Source organism: Nannobrachium achirus (genome assembly GCF_963921795.1).
Source record: "Nannobrachium achirus genome assembly, chromosome: 9".
NCBI classification, from domain to species: Eukaryota; Metazoa; Chordata; class Actinopteri; order Myctophiformes; family Myctophidae; genus Nannobrachium; species Nannobrachium achirus.
Genome location: NC_137818.1, coordinates 34,279,319 through 34,299,130, shown reverse-complemented (window position 1 = coordinate 34,299,130; position 19,812 = coordinate 34,279,319). Strand labels below are relative to the sequence as shown.

General features: G+C 42.7%; 1 protein-coding gene across 1 annotated transcript; it reads right to left on the bottom strand.

Moving 5' to 3' along the window:
- Positions 1–267: 267 nt before the first annotated feature.
- lad1 (ladinin) lies at positions 268–17,887 on the bottom strand. Its single transcript, XM_080732695.1, has 14 exons — positions 17,793–17,887; positions 15,921–16,166; positions 12,842–13,208; positions 10,746–10,816; positions 9,211–9,391; positions 8,462–8,554; positions 7,816–7,859; positions 7,291–7,333; positions 6,996–7,039; positions 6,812–6,878; positions 5,769–5,909; positions 4,890–4,979; positions 785–900; positions 268–444 (listed from the first exon to the last, which is right to left on the bottom strand). Exons 1-13 carry the CDS (start codon positions 17,825–17,827, stop codon positions 805–807), a joined length of 1,518 nt encoding a protein of 505 aa, XP_080588821.1. The 5' UTR covers positions 17,828–17,887; the 3' UTR covers positions 268–444; positions 785–804.
- Positions 17,888–19,812: the final 1,925 nt, after the last annotated feature.

Genomic DNA, 19,812 nt, shown 5'->3' with positions numbered 1-19,812 from the left:
CACATAACTAATTCTTACCACTGACATTTGACACCAAACATTTAAAAGAAAAACACCTTTTAGCAAAGGGTACCAGTAGCAAACAAACAGCGGCAAACTACCTTGAAAAGTCAGTCATTCAAATCCCTTCCTATTCACTGCCCTCACTTAAGCGTGACTTATAATTAGTTGTGCGATGGTGTCCCACCCAGAATATAGATCTACAAGCTCACATAGTGTCGCACTGCAATGCGATGCAAGCTTGTAGAGGCATGGGACACGGCGCCAAACAAAGTGTGGATCAGGCTTTACAGTATTTTATACATTCATCACCAGGCTCCTGCACAGGCTTGCATATATACTGTAGCAAAAGAAAACATGACAAAAAGGAAAACAATCAGTCACTGCATTCTTTTATCTTCCTCTCTTCAAACCATCGTATTATTCATCTTCAAGTCATAATCCCTAGAAATAAATAAATGGGCAAAGTTATTGGCTTGGCTAATCACATTCATGGAAGTATTATACTCTTGAAGTAAAGCTAATTATAGTCTATAGAAGGTAATTATAGAATGCTGTTCTGTATTTAGACAGGTGTGTGACTTTATTAAGCACTTTGTTTGGGAATTTGAATGTTGGTGTAGTTGTAGGGGGCTAAATACGTCGCTCTGCCCCAACCCATGTATACCCGGGAATATGGCGGTCGGGGCTCGGTCTTTACGACCATGCGTGAGCTACGAAGGGCTAAAATCGATTTGGGAAACCAGGCCTTTGTTATTTTAGAAGGCTGGAAGGACGGTCTTACCTTTAATTTAGCGTCTCACATTATATCTTGCCTGTGGCGTTTTTTGAGAGGTTGTCCTCCTCCTCTCTGCCTTCAAACAAGCTTGTCTTAGTGGTGATGTCCACATTTCTCAGGTCCTTTGGACAGAAAGTGAAGACAAGACATTCAGACAAACTGGGCAAAATCTGAAAACCTAGTAGTAAAAACTGATATTATTAGTATACCTGTACTGTAGACATGGTCTCAACAGGTATATACAGTATGTGTAGGCTATGAATTAGGCATCGTTATCAGCTAAGCCTATGGAAATCTATTTTAGGGTGGGGTATTTGCCTTCAGAGCTGCTGATTGGCAGTGAGAATAGGTACCTACAAGGTAATATCTGCTCATCATGGGATTATGTCCGGTGGTAGACAAAGTATATACTCAAGTATATATTCAAGTATACAAAAGTCGAAATTACAAAGCTTTTTTGAATTAATCATGAAAAATCGTTTCGGTCCCTCTGGACCTTCATCAAGAGTGTGATTTTTGAATAAAAACTGATGCTGCTGAGCAAGAGCAGTGTGTGGGAATTTTGTTCATGAATGCTTCAGTTGTCAGATATCACTGTCCAACGTAACTGCATCTGAACTGACAATCTTTTTTTAAATAAAAAAATCACACCCGTGTGAAGTGGAGCTGTGTGTGTGTGTGTGTGTGTGTGTGTGTGTGTGTGTGTGTGTGTGTGTGTGTGTGTGTGTGGATCATGTGTACCGTTTTTTGTGACATTTGAAGAAAATATGTAGGAAAAGGAGCAAAAAGTGTGTTTTGGAGAAAATTCAAGATGGCGGAAAATCTATCATGGCGCAAATGGGCGTGGCCTATATGGGGAGATGCGTCATGACCCAAGGAATCCAGGGAAAAAATATTTTAAATTTTCCGACCTACGGTTCAAGAGTTACAGGCCAAAACGTAAAGTGGGGTGTTATGGCGCCACCATGCAGCCAAATGACACAATTATTTTTTATTTAATCCTTGAAATCATTATGAACCTCCTCTCCAAGTCTTGAAACTCTAGCCCCTATGGTTTGCGAGAGACAAATAATTGAATGTGAGTTTTTGCGATTCCCATTATAAGTCAATGGGGAAAATTAATTCACTAATAAATTAATATCAATTAAACTATAGAACCTTTCTCTTAGAAAAGTAATAGCCCACGATTCCCGAGTAAGCCGGTCGATTTGACATATGGCGCGAGTGTGTGGTGGCAAAACTGTGGGACTAGTGGCGTGCCGAAGTTTAGGAAGTTCAGGCTACATACAGACAGACAGACACACAGACAGACAGACAGACACACACACACACAGACCCACACAGCCACGTATAGGGAGCCTGTGCTTCACACAGCTCCAATAAAAAGAAATGTAATGTACTAAAGTAAATGTACTTTTTCCACCACTGATTATGTCCACACAGTAACAGTCAGAATTAGGCTGACAGAGTACTACTGCCACCTAGGTGTCAGATTCTACACTTTGCATTTTATCTCATGCATGTCCAGTATACTGGAATTCTGAGAAGTCCTTCACCACATGAATCCAATCCAACTTTATTGATAGAGCACATAAAACCAGCAGAGTTGACCAAAGTGCTTTACAGAACATGTCAAAGAGACATAAAAAGACTACAAGGAACACAATAAAACCAGAGAAAAATCACAAATAAGAAAAATAAAAACACAAATAAACACGTAAAATAGAAACTAAAACACAAATAAAACTCAAACTGGATTAAAAGCTTGTGAATAAAAAATAGTTTTAAGGCGTAAACAAAATCTGAGAGTGAGAGGGTCCACATAACATGGAAGGGGAGCTCATTCCAGAGCTTGGGGGCAGCCACAGAGAAGGCTCCACATCCCCCATCCTCTATGTTTAAGCTTTGACCTGAGGACAACCAGCAGCAGCTTGCCTGCTGACCTCATGACCTTGAGGGGACATATCATAAAGTGGTGGAAGGTAACTACCGTAAGTACATTTACTTAAGTACTAAATGTAAGTACAATTTTGGAGGTATCGATGCATGTCCTGCATGTGCTCCTGCTAAAAAAGATTCGGGACGGCGTGTACGAGCGAGACACGACCAATACAACACTGGTTTGAGAACTTACAGATTAAACTGTTTCATAGATTTCATTAGATGGCTTCATAGACTTGTTTTCACCGCACTATCATCAGTATCAGGCGCGTAGCTATTAGTCCAGTCATTTTAGGCCAAAATTTGTCCAAACCTAGAACAAATTGCAATAGTAGCAAACTCAACTGATTTTGTATCCTCAATATGTCCTTAGTGAGGGAAAAAAAGTCCCAAGGAATCCCACCGGGGCAAAGTTTTGAAAACGACCTATCTACCTTCACTTACTATACACTACAATATAAAGGAAAAAATGACTGAAAAAAAATCTGCTTTAAGTGGGATGTGAGGGGTCAAACTAGGGGTTTGTCATCATGCTGAATCCATTGCAGGCATTTGTTTTGCACAAAAAACATTCTGTGGGCTAGAAATGGCCTTAGAAAACAATACACGTATGGGTGCGTTTTCATGTTAGTCGGAGGCCTTAGGGTTTTATTTTCTCGTGCTAATCAGTCTAAAAGTTCAAAATTTTGCACAGATGTAGCTCAGGGCATGCTCTAATGATTTAGCTAGGGCGCCCGAGTCTGCGACCTTCGGGGTCGCCACAGCACCAACAAAACTCTGAAAAGTGATGACTCATCACTTTTCATCACTAAAGTCGATGGGAGCCCAACTTGATTTGGCCGCTGTGGCGACCCCGAATGTTGCAGACTCGGGCGCCCTAGCTAAATCATTAGAGCATGCCCTGAGCTACATCTGTGCAAAATTTTGAACTTTTAGACTGATTAGCACGAGAAAAAAAAAACCCTAAGACCTCCGACTAACATGAAAACGCACCCATACGTGTATTGTTTTCTAAGGCCATTTCTAGCCCACAGAATGTTTTTTGTGCAAAACAAATGCCTGCAATGGATTCAGCATGATGACAAACCCCTAGTTAGACCCCTCACATCCCACTTAAAGCAGATTTTCTTTCAGTAATTTTTTCCTTTATATTGTAGTGTATAGTAAGTGAAGGTAGATAGGTCGTTTTCAAAACTTTGCCCCGGTGGGATTCCTTGGGACTTTTCTTCCCTCACTAAGGACATAATGAGGATACAAAATCAGTTGAGTTTGCTACTATTGCAATTTGTTCTAGGTCTAACCCTAAAATGACTGGACTATATAGGGAATGCAGGGAATGCATTAGGGCTCAGAGGGGAAGGGGCCTGACACCGCTCCCGGGAAAAAATAAAATAAAATAAAAACAACAAAAAAATCTTTATTTTGAAATTCCAACTGGATTGAGAGGAAACTCTTGACGGCCAGCTGTTTCCTGTTTACATTTTAGCGCCAGGCATGACGAATCTCTCCTCAGCTGTGAGTGAGAGCTGTCGTCAGGTTGTTTACCGGTAGTTTACAGCATGGATCTGAAACTAATATCTGATGTCTTTGGTGGGCCCAATAAAAAAAAAAAAAGAGTTGTACAGAAGCAAGTATGCTACTAGTGTTGATCAGTCTGTGACTCTGAGGAGGAGGAGGACGTGGAGGACAGAATTTCCATTCAAGGTAATAGCATTTATACTGTATTGTGTTCTGATGGGAGGCCGCTGTGCCGACTGCTTCTGTACTGTATTTTATTGTGTTCAGTGTTTTGACGGCCGGCCGCTGTGCCAAATGCTGCTATAGGGAAAGGGAAAGTGATGTTTGTGGGGGGTGAAAACCTTCTATTCGGGCCTGGCGGGGGCTCGCTGCACCAGTGATCAGTGTAAATGTATGTTGTTAACATGTTAAGCTGCTGTGATGCATTGTGATCTTGTAGATTGGCTATTTTAGACTAATGTTCCCAGAATAGGGATGCTAGGGTTCTGCAGTAACTCTGAGGACCCCCTAGGGGTCTCAGGCCCCCTGTTGAAGGCCCATGGTGTGTAGAGGGAATGGAGGAAGGGATCAAGTATAGAGCCCTGGAGTCCCCCAGTCAGTATAACAGAGGGTTTTAAGTGGTGAGTAAAGTGTGAGCAGTAAGCCAACTGACCGTGGGACTTGGGGAGGTTCCTGATTGGTTGGTCTTGTTGACCCAGAGGTTGATCCGGTCCGACATTCCTGATGCGAAGCCGCGCAGTTCCTGATGACATCACATCACAGATGAGGAATAATCTGAATCCACACGCCGTTGTCATACCACTGTATGCATCCATGATGGGTCATGTGCACCTGGTTTAAAAGGTGTGTGTGTGTGTGTGTGTGTGTGTGTGTGTGTGTGTGTGTGTGTGTGCGTGCGTGCGTGCGTGCGTGCGTGCGTGTGTGCGTGCATGCGTGCGTGCGTGCGTGCGTGCGTGCGTGTGCTTGCGTGCGACCGTGCATGCGTGCGTGCGTGCGTGTGCTTGCGTGCGACCGTGCATGCGTGCGCGTGAAATGAGCGAACCTCAGCTAAGGATATGCTGTAATTCTGGATGAAAGTCATCTTTCTGACAGTTATCCAAGCTCAAAGGAGTAGTTCACCCCAAAATGATTTTTTTCTATTGATTACTCACGCCATGGAGACTTGAGTTCAATAATATTTTTTGTATTTGTCGCATTCATAATAAGGCAATAATTAGATTACAATAAATGTATCCCCATTGATTCCGGTTGGGGACCTGAATGCATTTGGGTCCCCATCCGGAATCAATGGTGGAAAATTGACTATAATAACATTTTTGTTTCAGGAATGCGACAAACACAAAAAATATTATTGAACTCAAGTATTCATGGCATGAGTAATCATTTTGGGGGTGAACTACTCCTTTAATGGATGACTGAAAATGTGGCTAGGAGTTAGCGATGATGCAAGATTATACATGTACAAAGATTACAAAGTTACAAAAGAGACAAAGAGCTGTAAACTCAGTGTGTATATACAGTACTACTGTACCTGTCTTGAGATCCCAGGTCTTGTGGAGCCTGCAGCCTGCTGGTCCTTCTCAAACAAGCCTCTCTTCCTGGACACCTCATCCATGAGGAACAGAGTCCTCTGGGTCACGTCTGGGGAACGTATCACTGTCACATCAGACTTCTACACGCACGCAAACACACACACACACACACACACACACACACACACACACACACACACACACACACACACACACACACACACACACACACACACACACACAGACACAAATTACGAATAATTACGAATGACAAAACCAGACAGCGTTATAAAAGAGGAAAGAATCACTGTGTTTGTTTAGGCGTGAAAAATAAAAAATGCTTTGTCGGTATTTGCAATTTTATAGGAGTGGCAGAATCTGTGCTGTTTGCGTTTGTTGAATCGTTTGTGTGCTAAAAGATTGACTTTTGAGAGCTGCCTGTTTCACTGTGTAGCGTAACTCAATGGGGAGACTATTCTGGATGAATCAACGGAGCAGCTACTGAACATTATCTCGCCAATATTTGGAGTTACATTGTGGCAATAAAATATATATTATACGTTATCGTGACCATGTCTGGTTATCTTTCAATCACTGTTTTAATTGTCCTTTGAAGGCTCTCCCTTAGGGTAACTGGGAGACGGCAGTGCTGTGTTCTACCTGTCACGCGGGTATGCGAGAATGCTGTGAAGACATTTTTTTGAAAAAGAGTATGCACTTGTGAACCTTTCACAGTAGTGTATCTGATAGGCATTATGCAATGGCATATGCGCTGCCCACACGAATAGCCGCGGATCATAGATTATAGTATGCCCTCAAAAAAAGTCTTGAACACACCACTGAGAGACGGTTTTAGTCCGAACAACCTTCGATGGAGAGGACATTTTGTCCCCTCCGGAGTCTCACCTAGTGCCACGGCCTGTGTCCCTCTTCCAATTAATAACTTCCCTTAGGGGAGGGGGAGCAATATTTGTAGATAGAACGGCCACTTTTGAAAGTCCTGAATATTTTCGAAACTCAAAAAGTGATGAAAGAGTCTGACCTGTGATGCCAGGGCCAGTCTCTCCATCATCTCCTGGATGGACTTGGAGGACATCCTCTGTCTGGAGCTGGAAAGGACAGATGGTACATCTCTAGTACAGCCAGCATGACAAAGCAGCCCAATGTCTTATCTGTATATTTTGTAATGTAAGAGATGCGGAGAAGGAGGGTAAATTTAAACTCACTTCCTCTGGAAAGGAGATGTTCTGTTTTCATCTGGACTTTGTTCCTGGTGAGAATAGTTGAAACTGTAAAAACATCTATGTAATTTTGAAATATTCACAGGTACAATGCAATTTAGAAGTCATGTGAATAGCTGCACACAACTTGTGTGCTGAGAAGAAAACATTTTGGTAACACGATTTCTTTTTAAATATAACCTATTTATTTGTCAAGAATAACTTACATGTATGTTTAATTTCAGGCAAGAATACACAGTAATATACTTTATAGCGGCAGTAAACTAAAATGGTATCTTACTGTGTTGGATTCAAACTTCTTAGAGGCCAGCCGAACACTTGTGCTAAAATAGAAATAAACACAGGGCTATGAATGGAGAGAGAGAGAGAAAGAGAGAGAGAGAGAGAGAGAGAGAGAGAGAGAGAGAGAGAGAGAGAGAGAGAGAGATCGACAGAGAGTGAAATATGTACTTTCCTGCAGTTTATAACTCTTAACAGTGGCTTTCAGTGACTTCTTATGTGAGTTCTCCAAAACGTTCATCTTAATTTCTACGACCATAACATTAGGCGAGAGAGAGAGAGAGAAACCTCATACAGTATGTCCAAAACTTTTACTTTTCAGGATGTAAATGCAAAAATAGCAGATCCACAAGCTCAAACCGTGCAATGCCATACATTTTGATCTTGTGAATCTGCTATCTTTTATAATTTTGTGTGACAGTAGTATTATCAGTAGGGTGTTCATTTACGGCGAAAAAAAAAAACTGAAAAACATGGAGATAAGAGGTTTCCGCCCAACAGCGATGAAGTAAAGAGATTATCTCACCTCCTCTGCAGTGGCGATTTCTCCTCTTCTTTCCTTTGCAGCAGCTGTAGATGTTCAAGGTACTGTGAGTATGTGTTAGCGGCAGACATGGCTGTCTTCTGAAAGTCTACAACCAATGCTCATCCCTCCTCGCAGCACAGTAACAAAGCAGTGAGTCAGTCAGTGCTACATGTTGGTAAACACCGGGAACAGGCATATCAACCGCGGCAAGCAAATGGCCCTCAATCTGACGTCATGTTGAGTTGATAGTCAAATAGGCAAAGGTGAGTGTAGAGATCCTTCGTTTGTGTGTGCCCGCGCACACGCGTGTGTGTGCGTGCATTCATGCATGCATGCATATCGTCGTTGTCGGGTGAAAACCTTGTATGTCCAAAACCGTTAGTTTTGCATTTATAATTTTAAAAATGATTTAAACTAGTGAAAACAGCAAATCTACAAGCACACAACGCCTCGCAGGTACAAATTTTAAACTTGGAGATACGAGGTTTCCACCCAACAACGACGATGTGTGTGTGTGTGTGTGTGTGTGTGTGTGTGTGTGTGTGTGTGTGTGTGTGTGTGTGTGTGTGTGTGTGTGTGTGTGTGTGTGTGTGTGTGTGTGTGTGTGTGTGTGTGTGTGCGTGCGTGCGTGCGTGCGTGTGTGTACCCTGAAAGAAGCCGTCCTGGAGCTCTTGATGAAGGCAGGCCTGGTCGTCTGTTCTATGTTGACTCCATTGGAGGGAGAGCCAGTCACATTCATCTAGGGTACAGAAAACCTTATTTCGACACATATACCTACCTATAGACAATATGACATATCCACGGAGCGCCAATTATAACTGCGGCAACTACGCGGCAGCGCTCTGTGGATTCGTCTATAGACTCTATACACTTAAAACGTATTGACCCAAGTCCCCAGAGACTCTATCTATACCAAATCCCTTTGCCAAAAGTAGCTGTCGGAACGCGTTGTAAGCTTGTAAATCGGCTATTTTCGCTGAGTGTTCACCACAGAATAAGGAGACTAGGTTAATGTGGTTCAACATCCTGCAGTCTCCCATGGTGATTATTATGTCACCACTAGGTGGCACTATTGTATCACTTCAGTCAGTGTCTCAGGCATTGAGTGATAATACCAAAGTCCACCAGGAGGACATGCAAAACACAGAGGTGTGTTAGTGGGCAGTGACAATGATGTCATCAGTGAAGTTGGCTGCTGGACTAAATTCAGTGTGTGCATGTACGTGCGCTCGCATGTGCGTGTGTGTGTGTGTGTGTGTGTGTGTGTGTGTGTGTGTGTGTGTGTGTGTGTGTGTGTGTGTGTGTGTGTGTGTGTGTGTGTGTGTGTGTGTGTGTGTGTGTGTGTGTGTATGTGTGTGTGTGTGTGTGTGTGTGTGTGTGTGTGTGGCACAGTACCTCCTGAGTATGCCCATTGTGCACAGGGCTCTGGGCGCCTCTAGGAGAAGGACTTTGGCAGGGAGAGGGCCAGTGTTCTCTGGGAGACAGAGAGGCTGTTGGAGAGCAGGGGCTCATGGGAGTGGTGCGCCCACTCCTCTCACTGGAAGAGAGGCTCTTGTCCAGGGAGATGGAGACAGAGCTAAAGGGCAAGAAACATTGTTATCCATTAGGATGTTAACCACTTAAACACTACTACTTAGTTGTCCATTATGGACCACAATGGAAACAACTCCCCTTTGGCTTTTTGTGTTATCCTTTTAGCATAACCTGTAATACCTGTAAGAATCATGTTAATAAAGTATTCAACCAATCAATCAAATGTTTGCCCCCAATTTAGAATAGGGATGCATAATGTAACCACAGAAGGCTAGCAGGTCCATCAAACAAAGTGTGACAGCAGTGGCAAGCAGTGAAGCACGGCAGTATTTAGCCATTACATATCCTGAATATTACCTAACTTATTGGCATTTTGGTCTGCATCTAACACATTTTGTACATTCAGCACGTCTCTTTTTGGGCAACAAAAAGTTACAAAGAAACTCACAAACAAGAGTGGACAGACACTGACATTTGGATGCGTCAGCCTGTGGGACTGATAATGATGCCAAACTGGCAGACATGCCAAAGACCACAGCAGCAAACTGATGAACCACAAATGGCACTATAGAGCATCGCAGTTGAAGCCCCACCCCGTCCTCACTCTGGTGTCGGAAGCGTTTTCCGCATTCATTTCTTCCATAGACATTTCATAAAGTATTTATTTAAACGTTTTTAAGCCTTGGACAAAGCCACCTCGGCTGGAGAGGGATCATGTCAATATTCACATTTTTTTGAATGCAAAGATTAATTAGAAAGCTGAAAAAAAGGACAGGGTACAAGACTGTGTACATCATTATTTTTAAAATCGCGGAAACTACACTCCCAGAATGCCTTGCGAATGTTGTTGTTGTTTCCTGAAATACAGCCCTTAAATCACGCTCAGTTTAGTTGTCCAGGCCAGCATATGGCCTGAAATGTAGTGATTGTCATCTCTGTGGACTCTCTTATCGTCATCTTTAACACAGTGCATCATATTTGTAAAAGAAAGTATTCGCTCACGCAGTTCTGCTGATGTGCAATAATCTGCCGGGCAGACAGGGGGCAGTAAGCTACTTCCGCGGTAACCGCAAGATATGTGAAAGAAGAAGAAGCTAGACCAATCACAGACGTCGTTTTTACGTTTAGCAGCATGGGAAATGCAGTTCTTCTCCGTGCGATCTTGATTAAAACGTGTTTTTAATAAAACTAGAGTGATTGCATACATGGAGCATATGGAACCATTTTACAACCACCAGCCTAGTGGTAAGTGTACATTGAATTGCTACGACTTTGTGGCTGATAATGAAAAATCCTATGGTAAATATGAATGGCCAGCTTGCTTCCGACACCTCACTGCGATGCTCTATAGATTCTATCCAGATGACCCAGCCTAAACGAATTCAGGTTTACCTCACCTGACAAACTGCCGGGATCGGGTAGATGGCGGCTTGGGATCTGGGTCCTTGCCCAGTGAGTCTCTTTTTCCCTGTTGTAAAGGACAAAAATATACAAATATCAGTGGTGGGAAAAGTACTCAAATGTTGTACTTCAGTAAAAGTATCAATACTACAATGTAGAAATAATATGTTAAGGCACAGTCTCACCACACTTATTATTCTACCAATGAGGGCGGATTATGCCAATGCATTTCAATGGGAATTCCCATTGAAACGCATTGGCAGAATCCGCCCTCATAGGTAGAATAAAAGTGTGGTATGACCGTGCCCTTACAAGAAAATTCTGGTAATCAGAATTTAGTTGAGTAAAAGTACACAAGTATTGGCATCAAAATGAAAATTGGCAATACTTGAGACAGTAAAGTAAAAAGACCTCAAAATTCTACTTAAGTACAGTACTTGAGTAAATGTACTTACACCACTGAGTATAACTACAGGCCAATGCTAGTGCCAAACAAGGTATAGTATAGACATGGGGCGCGCCTTTTATTACATAACCCAACATGGATAGCCTACGGACTCATTTGCAACTATAATGAATGACTTGTGTTTAAAGTAAGTGTAATAAAAGATAAGGTGGAAATATATGACCTTATGCCCACAGTTTCCCAGTTTTATTGTCTATTTGCATAGATATTTAGATTAACTGAAGAACTTTTGTCAGTCTTTCATAAAGAAGTATCATGAAGACTCATATTCAATAACGCAACAGGATATATTATATGGTATATCGTTGCTGTCGGGTGGAATACCTGTATGTCCAAAACCATTATTTTTTTTATAAAACATTTTAAAATAGTGAAACCAAGCAGTTTCAAAAACGGCTGATCTACAAGCTCAGATCGTGATGTGTTGTGAGCTTGTAGATACAACTATTTCTAAGATCTTCAGAAATGTAGCATGATCTAGCATCATTTGGAAATATCACAAATCTTCTCTTTTCAGATGGGAGTCGGCTGTGAAATACAATTTGGGGTCCTTAACGTGAAACTGTTTGAGACCCACTGGGCTAAACAAAATACTTCCTGTCTGTGTCTGATTGTCTGAGCTTGTATTTGTTTGAGTTCATAAGACCCTGTCCATGTGATGAAACATTGGGCAAATATTCCCGGGAGGTATGTGACTGAGTGGGAATATAGGTCAATAGTTGGTGCTCCAGGGAAAGTGAAAATGTCAGTGTTGGCGGTAATAAGGATTGCAGGAAATGATTAACGCCATTCTCAGTCTGCGTGGGGTAACAACTAACTGTACAACCACACCACAGGGGAGACATTTTTGGCAGCCCTCTGTCTTGACCAAGTAAACAATTAACCACTTAAGCAGGACACCACCGCACGTCCACAATAGCCAAGCTGCAAGCTCACGTTGCGCCTTGTGTGGTCTATCCCTATGGAATTTATGCAATGCATGTGAAAACAAAAAAAACAACTTACAGTATTTTCTGGACTATAAGGCGCACCTGACTATAAGGCGCACTGTCAATGAATGGTCTATTTTCAAACTGTTTTCATATATAAGGCGCACCTGACTATAAGGCGCACATAATAGACGCTACCGTTGCGTTATGCATCCAACAGATGGAGCTGTGCTAAAGGGAATGTCAATGAATGATCCATATATAAGGCGCACTGGACTATAAGGCGCACTGTAGTTTTTTGAGAAAATTAAAGGCTTTTAAGTGCGCCTTATAGTCCGGAAAATACGGTAATACTTCATATGGTTAATATGAGCAACAAATCAATATTTTAAATGTTTTTGTTTTTGTTTTTAGTTCCTTAAATTCCATAGGGATAGACCACACATGGACAAATGACATCATCAGCTTGCGACTGGGGCCTTTTAATTACGTCACCCCAGATAAACATCCGCAGTTTTATTTCAGCGCAATGCATGATGGTATGTATGTAGGGTTTGTGACCATTGTTTTCATGATACATTGTGGGATAGGACTTCTATATAGGATATACTAGTTATCACTATCTCCCCTACTGCAGTTACTGCAGAGCCATTGAGATACCATTTACAAAGAAAAACATCTAATACCGCCATCCCACCTGTCTGTTGACGATGGTTGAAGTGGTGGTACTGGCGTTAGAGTCACCGTCGATGCTACTGGTGGTGGAGTTGGTGGGACTTGTGGTGATGCTGATGGTACTGGAGGTGATGCTGGTGGGCCTGGGAGCGGCTGGTGTCTGGGCGTGTGTAGGTTTGGGCGGCACGTGAGGTGGAGGCACGCGCTTCCCTTCCTCTTTGTTGATGTAGCCCAATGACTCCACCCTAGCTCCTCCTCCTCCTCCGTTCTCCACCACCTCTTCCTCGCCCTCTTCCTTCTGACGACTCAGAGTCTCCATTTGCCTCAGCCTTCGCCTCTCGTCGCGCTTGCGCAGCATCTCTATGAAGTCCAGCTGTGTCTGCTCCTCGCTGACCACGCACACGCGTATGCACACAAGTACGCACAAACACACACACACGTACGTTTGGATTGATATATTGACGAGGACATAAACATTTTAGGCAGTTTTACTAATTTAATTTTCACTTTTTTTTTCACTTTCACATCTATGAAGCCTGAGTTATGCCTAGAGGCACAGTGTCAGGCACTGAAAATGGCCGAACAACACACAACGCTCACAGCACAGCACAATGCGTTGTGAGCTTGTAGATCTGCTATTTTCAGTGCCCGACGCATTATGACACCTTATGTGTTTTCAGTCAAATCTGCTGCTTAGTCAATCAAACAAAGCAATAGGAAAACTAGAAAGAGTGCTCCTCGGAGCACAGGTCTCCAATACGTTTCCAGCTTAACCCAGCTGAGTGCTGCCCACAGAGGAGCGCGGAGGGAGGAGCAGTTAGGGGTTAGGTGTCTTGCTCAGGGACACTTTGACACATTGCTGGAGCTGGAATCGTACAGGGACCTCCGGTACCTCCGGAGTCCTAGGCGGGCTCACTGACTATTCAGCTAATGGCCTACCCAGATCAGGTAGGTTATTGTGGCCTCCTAGTGGCGCTATAGTAGGCCAATGTGAAAAGCGTGCCATTTCGACAATAGTCTTCCACAGGGTTTACTATTGTCAAAACGTTGGTTTCCTGTACCTTTTTAAATAAATGTTTTGCATCGTGGCTAAGAGTTGAGCGGCCTCACACTGGTGTGTGCTCCCTCCCTCCTTGTGTTTGCCAGGCATAACCCAACCAAAACAACCATTTCTCTGGTTGAGGACCAGGAAAATGGTCCTCCTCACACATGTCTATTTCTCACACTTTACTTAACGTGTGAGGGGACATTTGGCCCTCACAAGTATTGTAATTCACACGGCGATGCACAGCTTGCACTCTCAACATGACCTGTAAGTGACACTGGCCCTAAAGAGAGAAGAAGGGACCTGCCCTTCCAGCATTTTGATCAGGTTTCTGCAATGAAAGGCTTCACAGTTTCTCTCTCCAGGTTAAACACTCTTTGAAGAGTGTTTCTGCTGCTCTAGGGACTCGGCCACTGATGTTTTTGACAGCCTTTTCACTTTTCATCTTTTTTTTCCTCCATAGTATCAGGTTCTCCAGTGTACAAGCAATGGTAGGCTATATAACTGACATAGTCCCACAGGGCACTGGAACCCCTGTTGCTATGATTAAGAGAGAAGTGAAAGAGAATTATTATGAGAGTGATAGCCAGAAAAGGAGTGAGTGTGAGAGAGAGAGAGAGAGAGAGAGAGAGAGAGACAGACAGACAGACAGACAGACAGACAGACAGACAGAGAGAGAGAGAGAGAGAGAGAGAGAGAGAGAGAGTGATAAAGCACACAATAATGTGTGGAGTTGTCATCAACTGAGGGACAGCCAGTGGACAGGAGCTGAGCACATCTGGCTAACCAACTCACTAACTGCTGCATATCACTGTAATCATTGTCTCGTTGTTTTGTTATTCACTTGTTTTCATTATTACTTCAGTATATTGCTTGTAATTCACTTATTATTGTTAGGCTGATTGATTGATTGATTGATTGATTGAATACTTTATTAACAGTTTGCAAATGGTAGGGTGGTACGATACAATGGCGCTAAAAGGATAACACAAAGTCCTAAGGTCTTGTTTCCATTGTGGTCTTGTGTATTCAATTCATTGAGACATTTAAAGATAATAATATACAATAATACGTATATGTTATGTTGCGACTTGTTTTATGTATATTTTGGCAACGTTTTGGCAATTTATAACAAAATGTATCCTAACCTCAGCAAAGTCGATAACCTCTCAATCAAAGTGGGTCAAGAAAAGACAAAATTACCTACTTGGGTTGCATCCTAGAGGCTAATCTTTCCAGTAAAAAAAATACTACTAAGGTAATCAAAAAAATCAACCAATGAACTTAATCTTAAACTTTACAGAGGATCGCCCTGCTGGTCAGTAAAAATACACAGAAGACTCTAGCAAGAGCACTCATTCGACCCCACTTTGATTATGGAGTCCACGTATGGTATCGCAACGCCTCAAAGGCCCTAAAAACAGGGCTCCAAAACAAACTACTGTAATTGGGCTTCTGCTTAACCTTCCATCTCTGGCTCACCTCACCGCTAATCACTTTCTAAGCGTGGGGTGGCTCACGGTAGCTGACAGAGTACAGCATCTTGCAATGGGCCTAGTGTACAAGATACACTACACCATTAAGATACCCATGTACCTGACAAAATACTTCCAAAACGGCAAGGATGTTCACAATTACTACACCAGAGGCAGTGCCGAGATCACGTCCAACCCAGATTTGTCTAAAGAAAGTGTGAATTCCTTTAAAACGGCACTGAAAAGCCACTTAAAGGCGGCTGCTACTCGAAACTGGTAAAAGAAAAGTATATCCTTACCTCCCCCTGACCTTTCTATTGTAAATAGCATTTATTTTGCACTGTGTTTTACGACAGTTAAAAGATCTATCTATCAATCAATCCATCAATCAATCAATCATGCCAATAACGCATTTTGAATTGAATTGAGAGAGAGAGAGACACTGTAGAGATAAAGAAAGAGAAAGGGAAAGAGAAAGAGCAGGAGTAGACAAGCCGGGTCAGACACCACGTCGTTGGCTGCTCAAAGGATTGTAAGATCATGTTTTGGTGGAACTTGTTTTTCGGTGTGAATGAACCAACCTGCTGACTCCCTGGCCCGTGGCTCTGTCACTGCTAGCGCGCTCCGTCCCGCGGCGGGTGCTGCTGTCGCTGTTGGAGGTGGTGGTGGGTGTGTCTCTGGGGGTGGGCGTGTCTGTGAGGGCGGGGTGCGCGGGGTCAGGTGAGAAGTCGTCGTCGGGGTCGGCAGTGCTACTGGAGCCCCTCACTCTCCTCCGCCTCTCCCTCTCCACCTCCTCCTCATCCTCCACCGTCCACTGGCGCGCTAGGCTGGCCGGGATAAACACATGTGCACGCACATGCACGCACGCACGCACGCACGCACGCACGCACGCACACACACACACACACACACACACACACACACACACACACACACACACACACACACACACACACACACACACACACACACACACACACACACGCACACACACCACTTATCTATCAGCTACACTGCAGTGTATCTCTAGAGCAGGGGTCTTCAATGTTTTCAGGCCAAGGACCCCTTAGTTGAGAGAGAGAGATGCAGCAGGGACCCCCAAAACCCATAGATACCATATAGTTTCATCGTTTGACGGCACAATCATCAGTGCATTTTGGATTCATGTAGATTTGTGTTTTCAGATATTTAACCACTTGTACCGTCAATCTACAAGCTCACAACGCCTGGCTCTGCTTGTAGATCTGCTATTTTTGGCTAAAGTTCTCAGAATATGGATGCTAGGGTTCAAATGGTTAATATAAGAAAGGAGAAAAAACTCCCCCTGTTTAAGACCCTTGCTCTAGAGGTAGAGGTTTGAATTGTTACTGTTCCTTTTGTGTTATTACATTAAATAAATGTTGAAGTAGTGAAAATAGCAGATCTAACTCGCAACACATCGTGACCACTTTTGTGTGACACACTTGTGTAAAATATAAATATAAGAGAGATAAGAGGTTTCTGCCGACAGCAACGACATGTTCATGAAAATTCACATTCATAATATGGACCAATCAAGGCATATAGGCTTTATTACAAAGATATAAAGAGAGTGAAAATCCAAATGAACAACATAGGCTTATATAGCCTATATGCACAAGCTGTATATCATTGCTGTCAATCAGAAACCCTCTTATCTCCATAATTCAACTTTTTGTTGCAAATAAATGCTAGTTCATCATAGACTGTCACACAAAAGCAGTGAAATAGCATAAGAAAGGACATTTCTTTGTTACAGGGGTTTTCACCCCAGTAGCCTAACAACCACCCACAGCAATGATATGCAAAACAAAATCTAGCCTACTGTCACATCTCAGAGTCTCTACACAAAGATATTACATAGCCCTACGTTTTATGTATCACGCACTATCTAGGCTACTAATCCTGCCAGTATTAACGGTTATGCCCATCCAGAACCTGCTTGACTCGTTCATCATCTTTTATGAGGTAATATCTGATTCTGTAGGAGTGTACAGTCTTGAGTCTGGCAGACTGGCAGTCTGCACGTGTGTGAAATATTATGTTGAATGAATGTCACAGTGACTGTACAGAGTCAGAGGTACAGCTGTATGTATGTATTTATAATTACACAGATATAAGCTAACCAACCCAGCTGTTATTAATGGCTGCCAGTGCCAGGTGTTGATGGTCAGCTTGATTGACGAACATGTTGTCAAAGACAGTCCGACTCCTATCTCTCTGCTCTGGTTATAAAGTTCAAGTTGCTCTTTATTCAGCTACAGTAGCCATTTAGCCAATGTTACCGAAATTAGCGGGACAATAATTGTTTATTTTGTTCGATAAAGATTTGAATTCATTTAAGCTTTGTTGTGTGAAGCTTTCAGTTTCAGTCAACGTTACGTTATGCAGTGTCAAATGCGAATAAAACACGGACTTATTATTAAAGACCTTACCTGGACAAAGCCGACCAGTTTTTCCGAGCTGACATTTTTCGGTCTGTTATAAAAAATAAAAATTAAGTCCAGCTGAACGACAAGTGGAATCTTACTGGCAGCGAGAGAGAGAGAGAGAGACAAAAAAAAGTCCAGATGCACTTCACTCCTCACACAAGGCGTGACGGACTGGTGCTCTCTGGGAGGCAATCACATGTAGTCCACCTTTACCCTGCTGTATGGAGGTCACATGACCACACTACTACTGTAGCTTACCTGACATGGAGGGGGGGGGGGGGGGGGGGGGAGGTAATATCTGTTTTATTCAGCATTTAAAGGAGGATTACCTTGTAATGACGTGTGATTCTTTATTTTATTTTATATATTTTTTTATTTTAATAATCAACTAAAATCAATTATTATGATTAACCATTTAATGCCATACTTTGGCTCACAATGGTGTCACACAAATTTGCAACGCAAGTGAGCTTGTAGATCGACTTTTTGGTACAAAAATTTAGGTGGTACCATAGTTTCTTACTTTTTCTGTTTTGTATGTGTCTATGGGGGCGGCAGAGGCTCAGGGGGTAGAGTGGCCGCATGACAACCGGAAGGTTCCCGGTTCAATCCCGGGCTACCCCAGAGTTTCTGTCGAAGTGTCCGTGAGCAAGACGCTGAACCCCTAATTGCTCCCGATGAACAGGTCTGTGCCTTGCATGTTTTCCTCCGCCATCGGTGTATGAATGTGTGTGTGAATGGGTGAATGTAATGCACAATCTATGTAAAGCGTCTTGGATAAAGGCTCTATATAAATGCACCCTTTACCTTTACATTTACTTCCTGAAAGCTGAAAGCCTCTGAGTCAAAAGGCCCAACTGAAATACATTATAATGATATAATGACATCATTATATCATCCTCTCCCCTTTTCACCATCCAACAACTGTGGGTGTGGCTAACTTTAGCTGGGTCACCACCCACCTGAAAACCAGGCATACTTAATGAGCAGGTGGGTGTGTGGTCACATAAAAACCTAATTTTAACACTTTCTGTACACTTTTTTGAAATAAATCTTCCTCCAATATAGTCATAATACCTGATGATTATGTTGTAGGGGGGAAAAGTCACGGCACCCCATCTTTAAAATTCATCCATAATTGAATTTTTTATGTTTTTTTATAATCGATTAAATCGCTTAGTTCGATTAATTATCGCACTTCCTATAAGTGCCAAGTTGTTATTATTGCGACCAAAGGTCGCAGTTTACCATGAGAAACGTCACAGCTTGTCCGCGTCCGTGTAGACGTGTACACAATTTTCTATGGGCAAACCCATAGAAAAAAACCCAAAAATGTGTCATCATCATGATGTCATCATGCTCTAATGTCACTGTGATGTCAGGGTAACCACTCTACCAGAATGGGTTTCGCTCTGACATCACGCTCTAGCTTCACTGTGATGTCACATTAACAGAATCCCTTTTATGCCCATATATGGAGTTCCCTGTTCTGTCATCATTATTAATGATGCCCTGATAGAGAGATCCCTGTGATGCCAGGGGGAACAAATCCCTTTTATGCCCATATATGGAGATATGGAGATCCCTGTGATGCCAGGGGAACAAATCCCTTTTATGCCCATATATGGAGATCCCTGTGATGCCAGGGGAACAAATCCCTTTTATGCCCATATATGGAGATCCCTGATGTCCACATCCCTGATGTCCACATCCCTGATGTCCACATCCCTGATGTCCACATCACTGTGGCGCATGAGGCGTCTTACTAGTGGTATTAATTCAGATTTCATTACTGTGTATGACATCATTTCTCATCTGCAGTACATACACTATACAGTAGTCACTATGAACTGCTGGTATGTATGCAGGTAAACAATGTACGTATAGCTATCTATAGGACAGACATTGTTATCCTCTTACAGTATCTCCATATTCTAAATATTTGTGTCTTTTGTAGTTAACACCCTATACTATATGATATAATACTGTGTATCACACAAAAGCATCAAGTCGCTGCTACTTT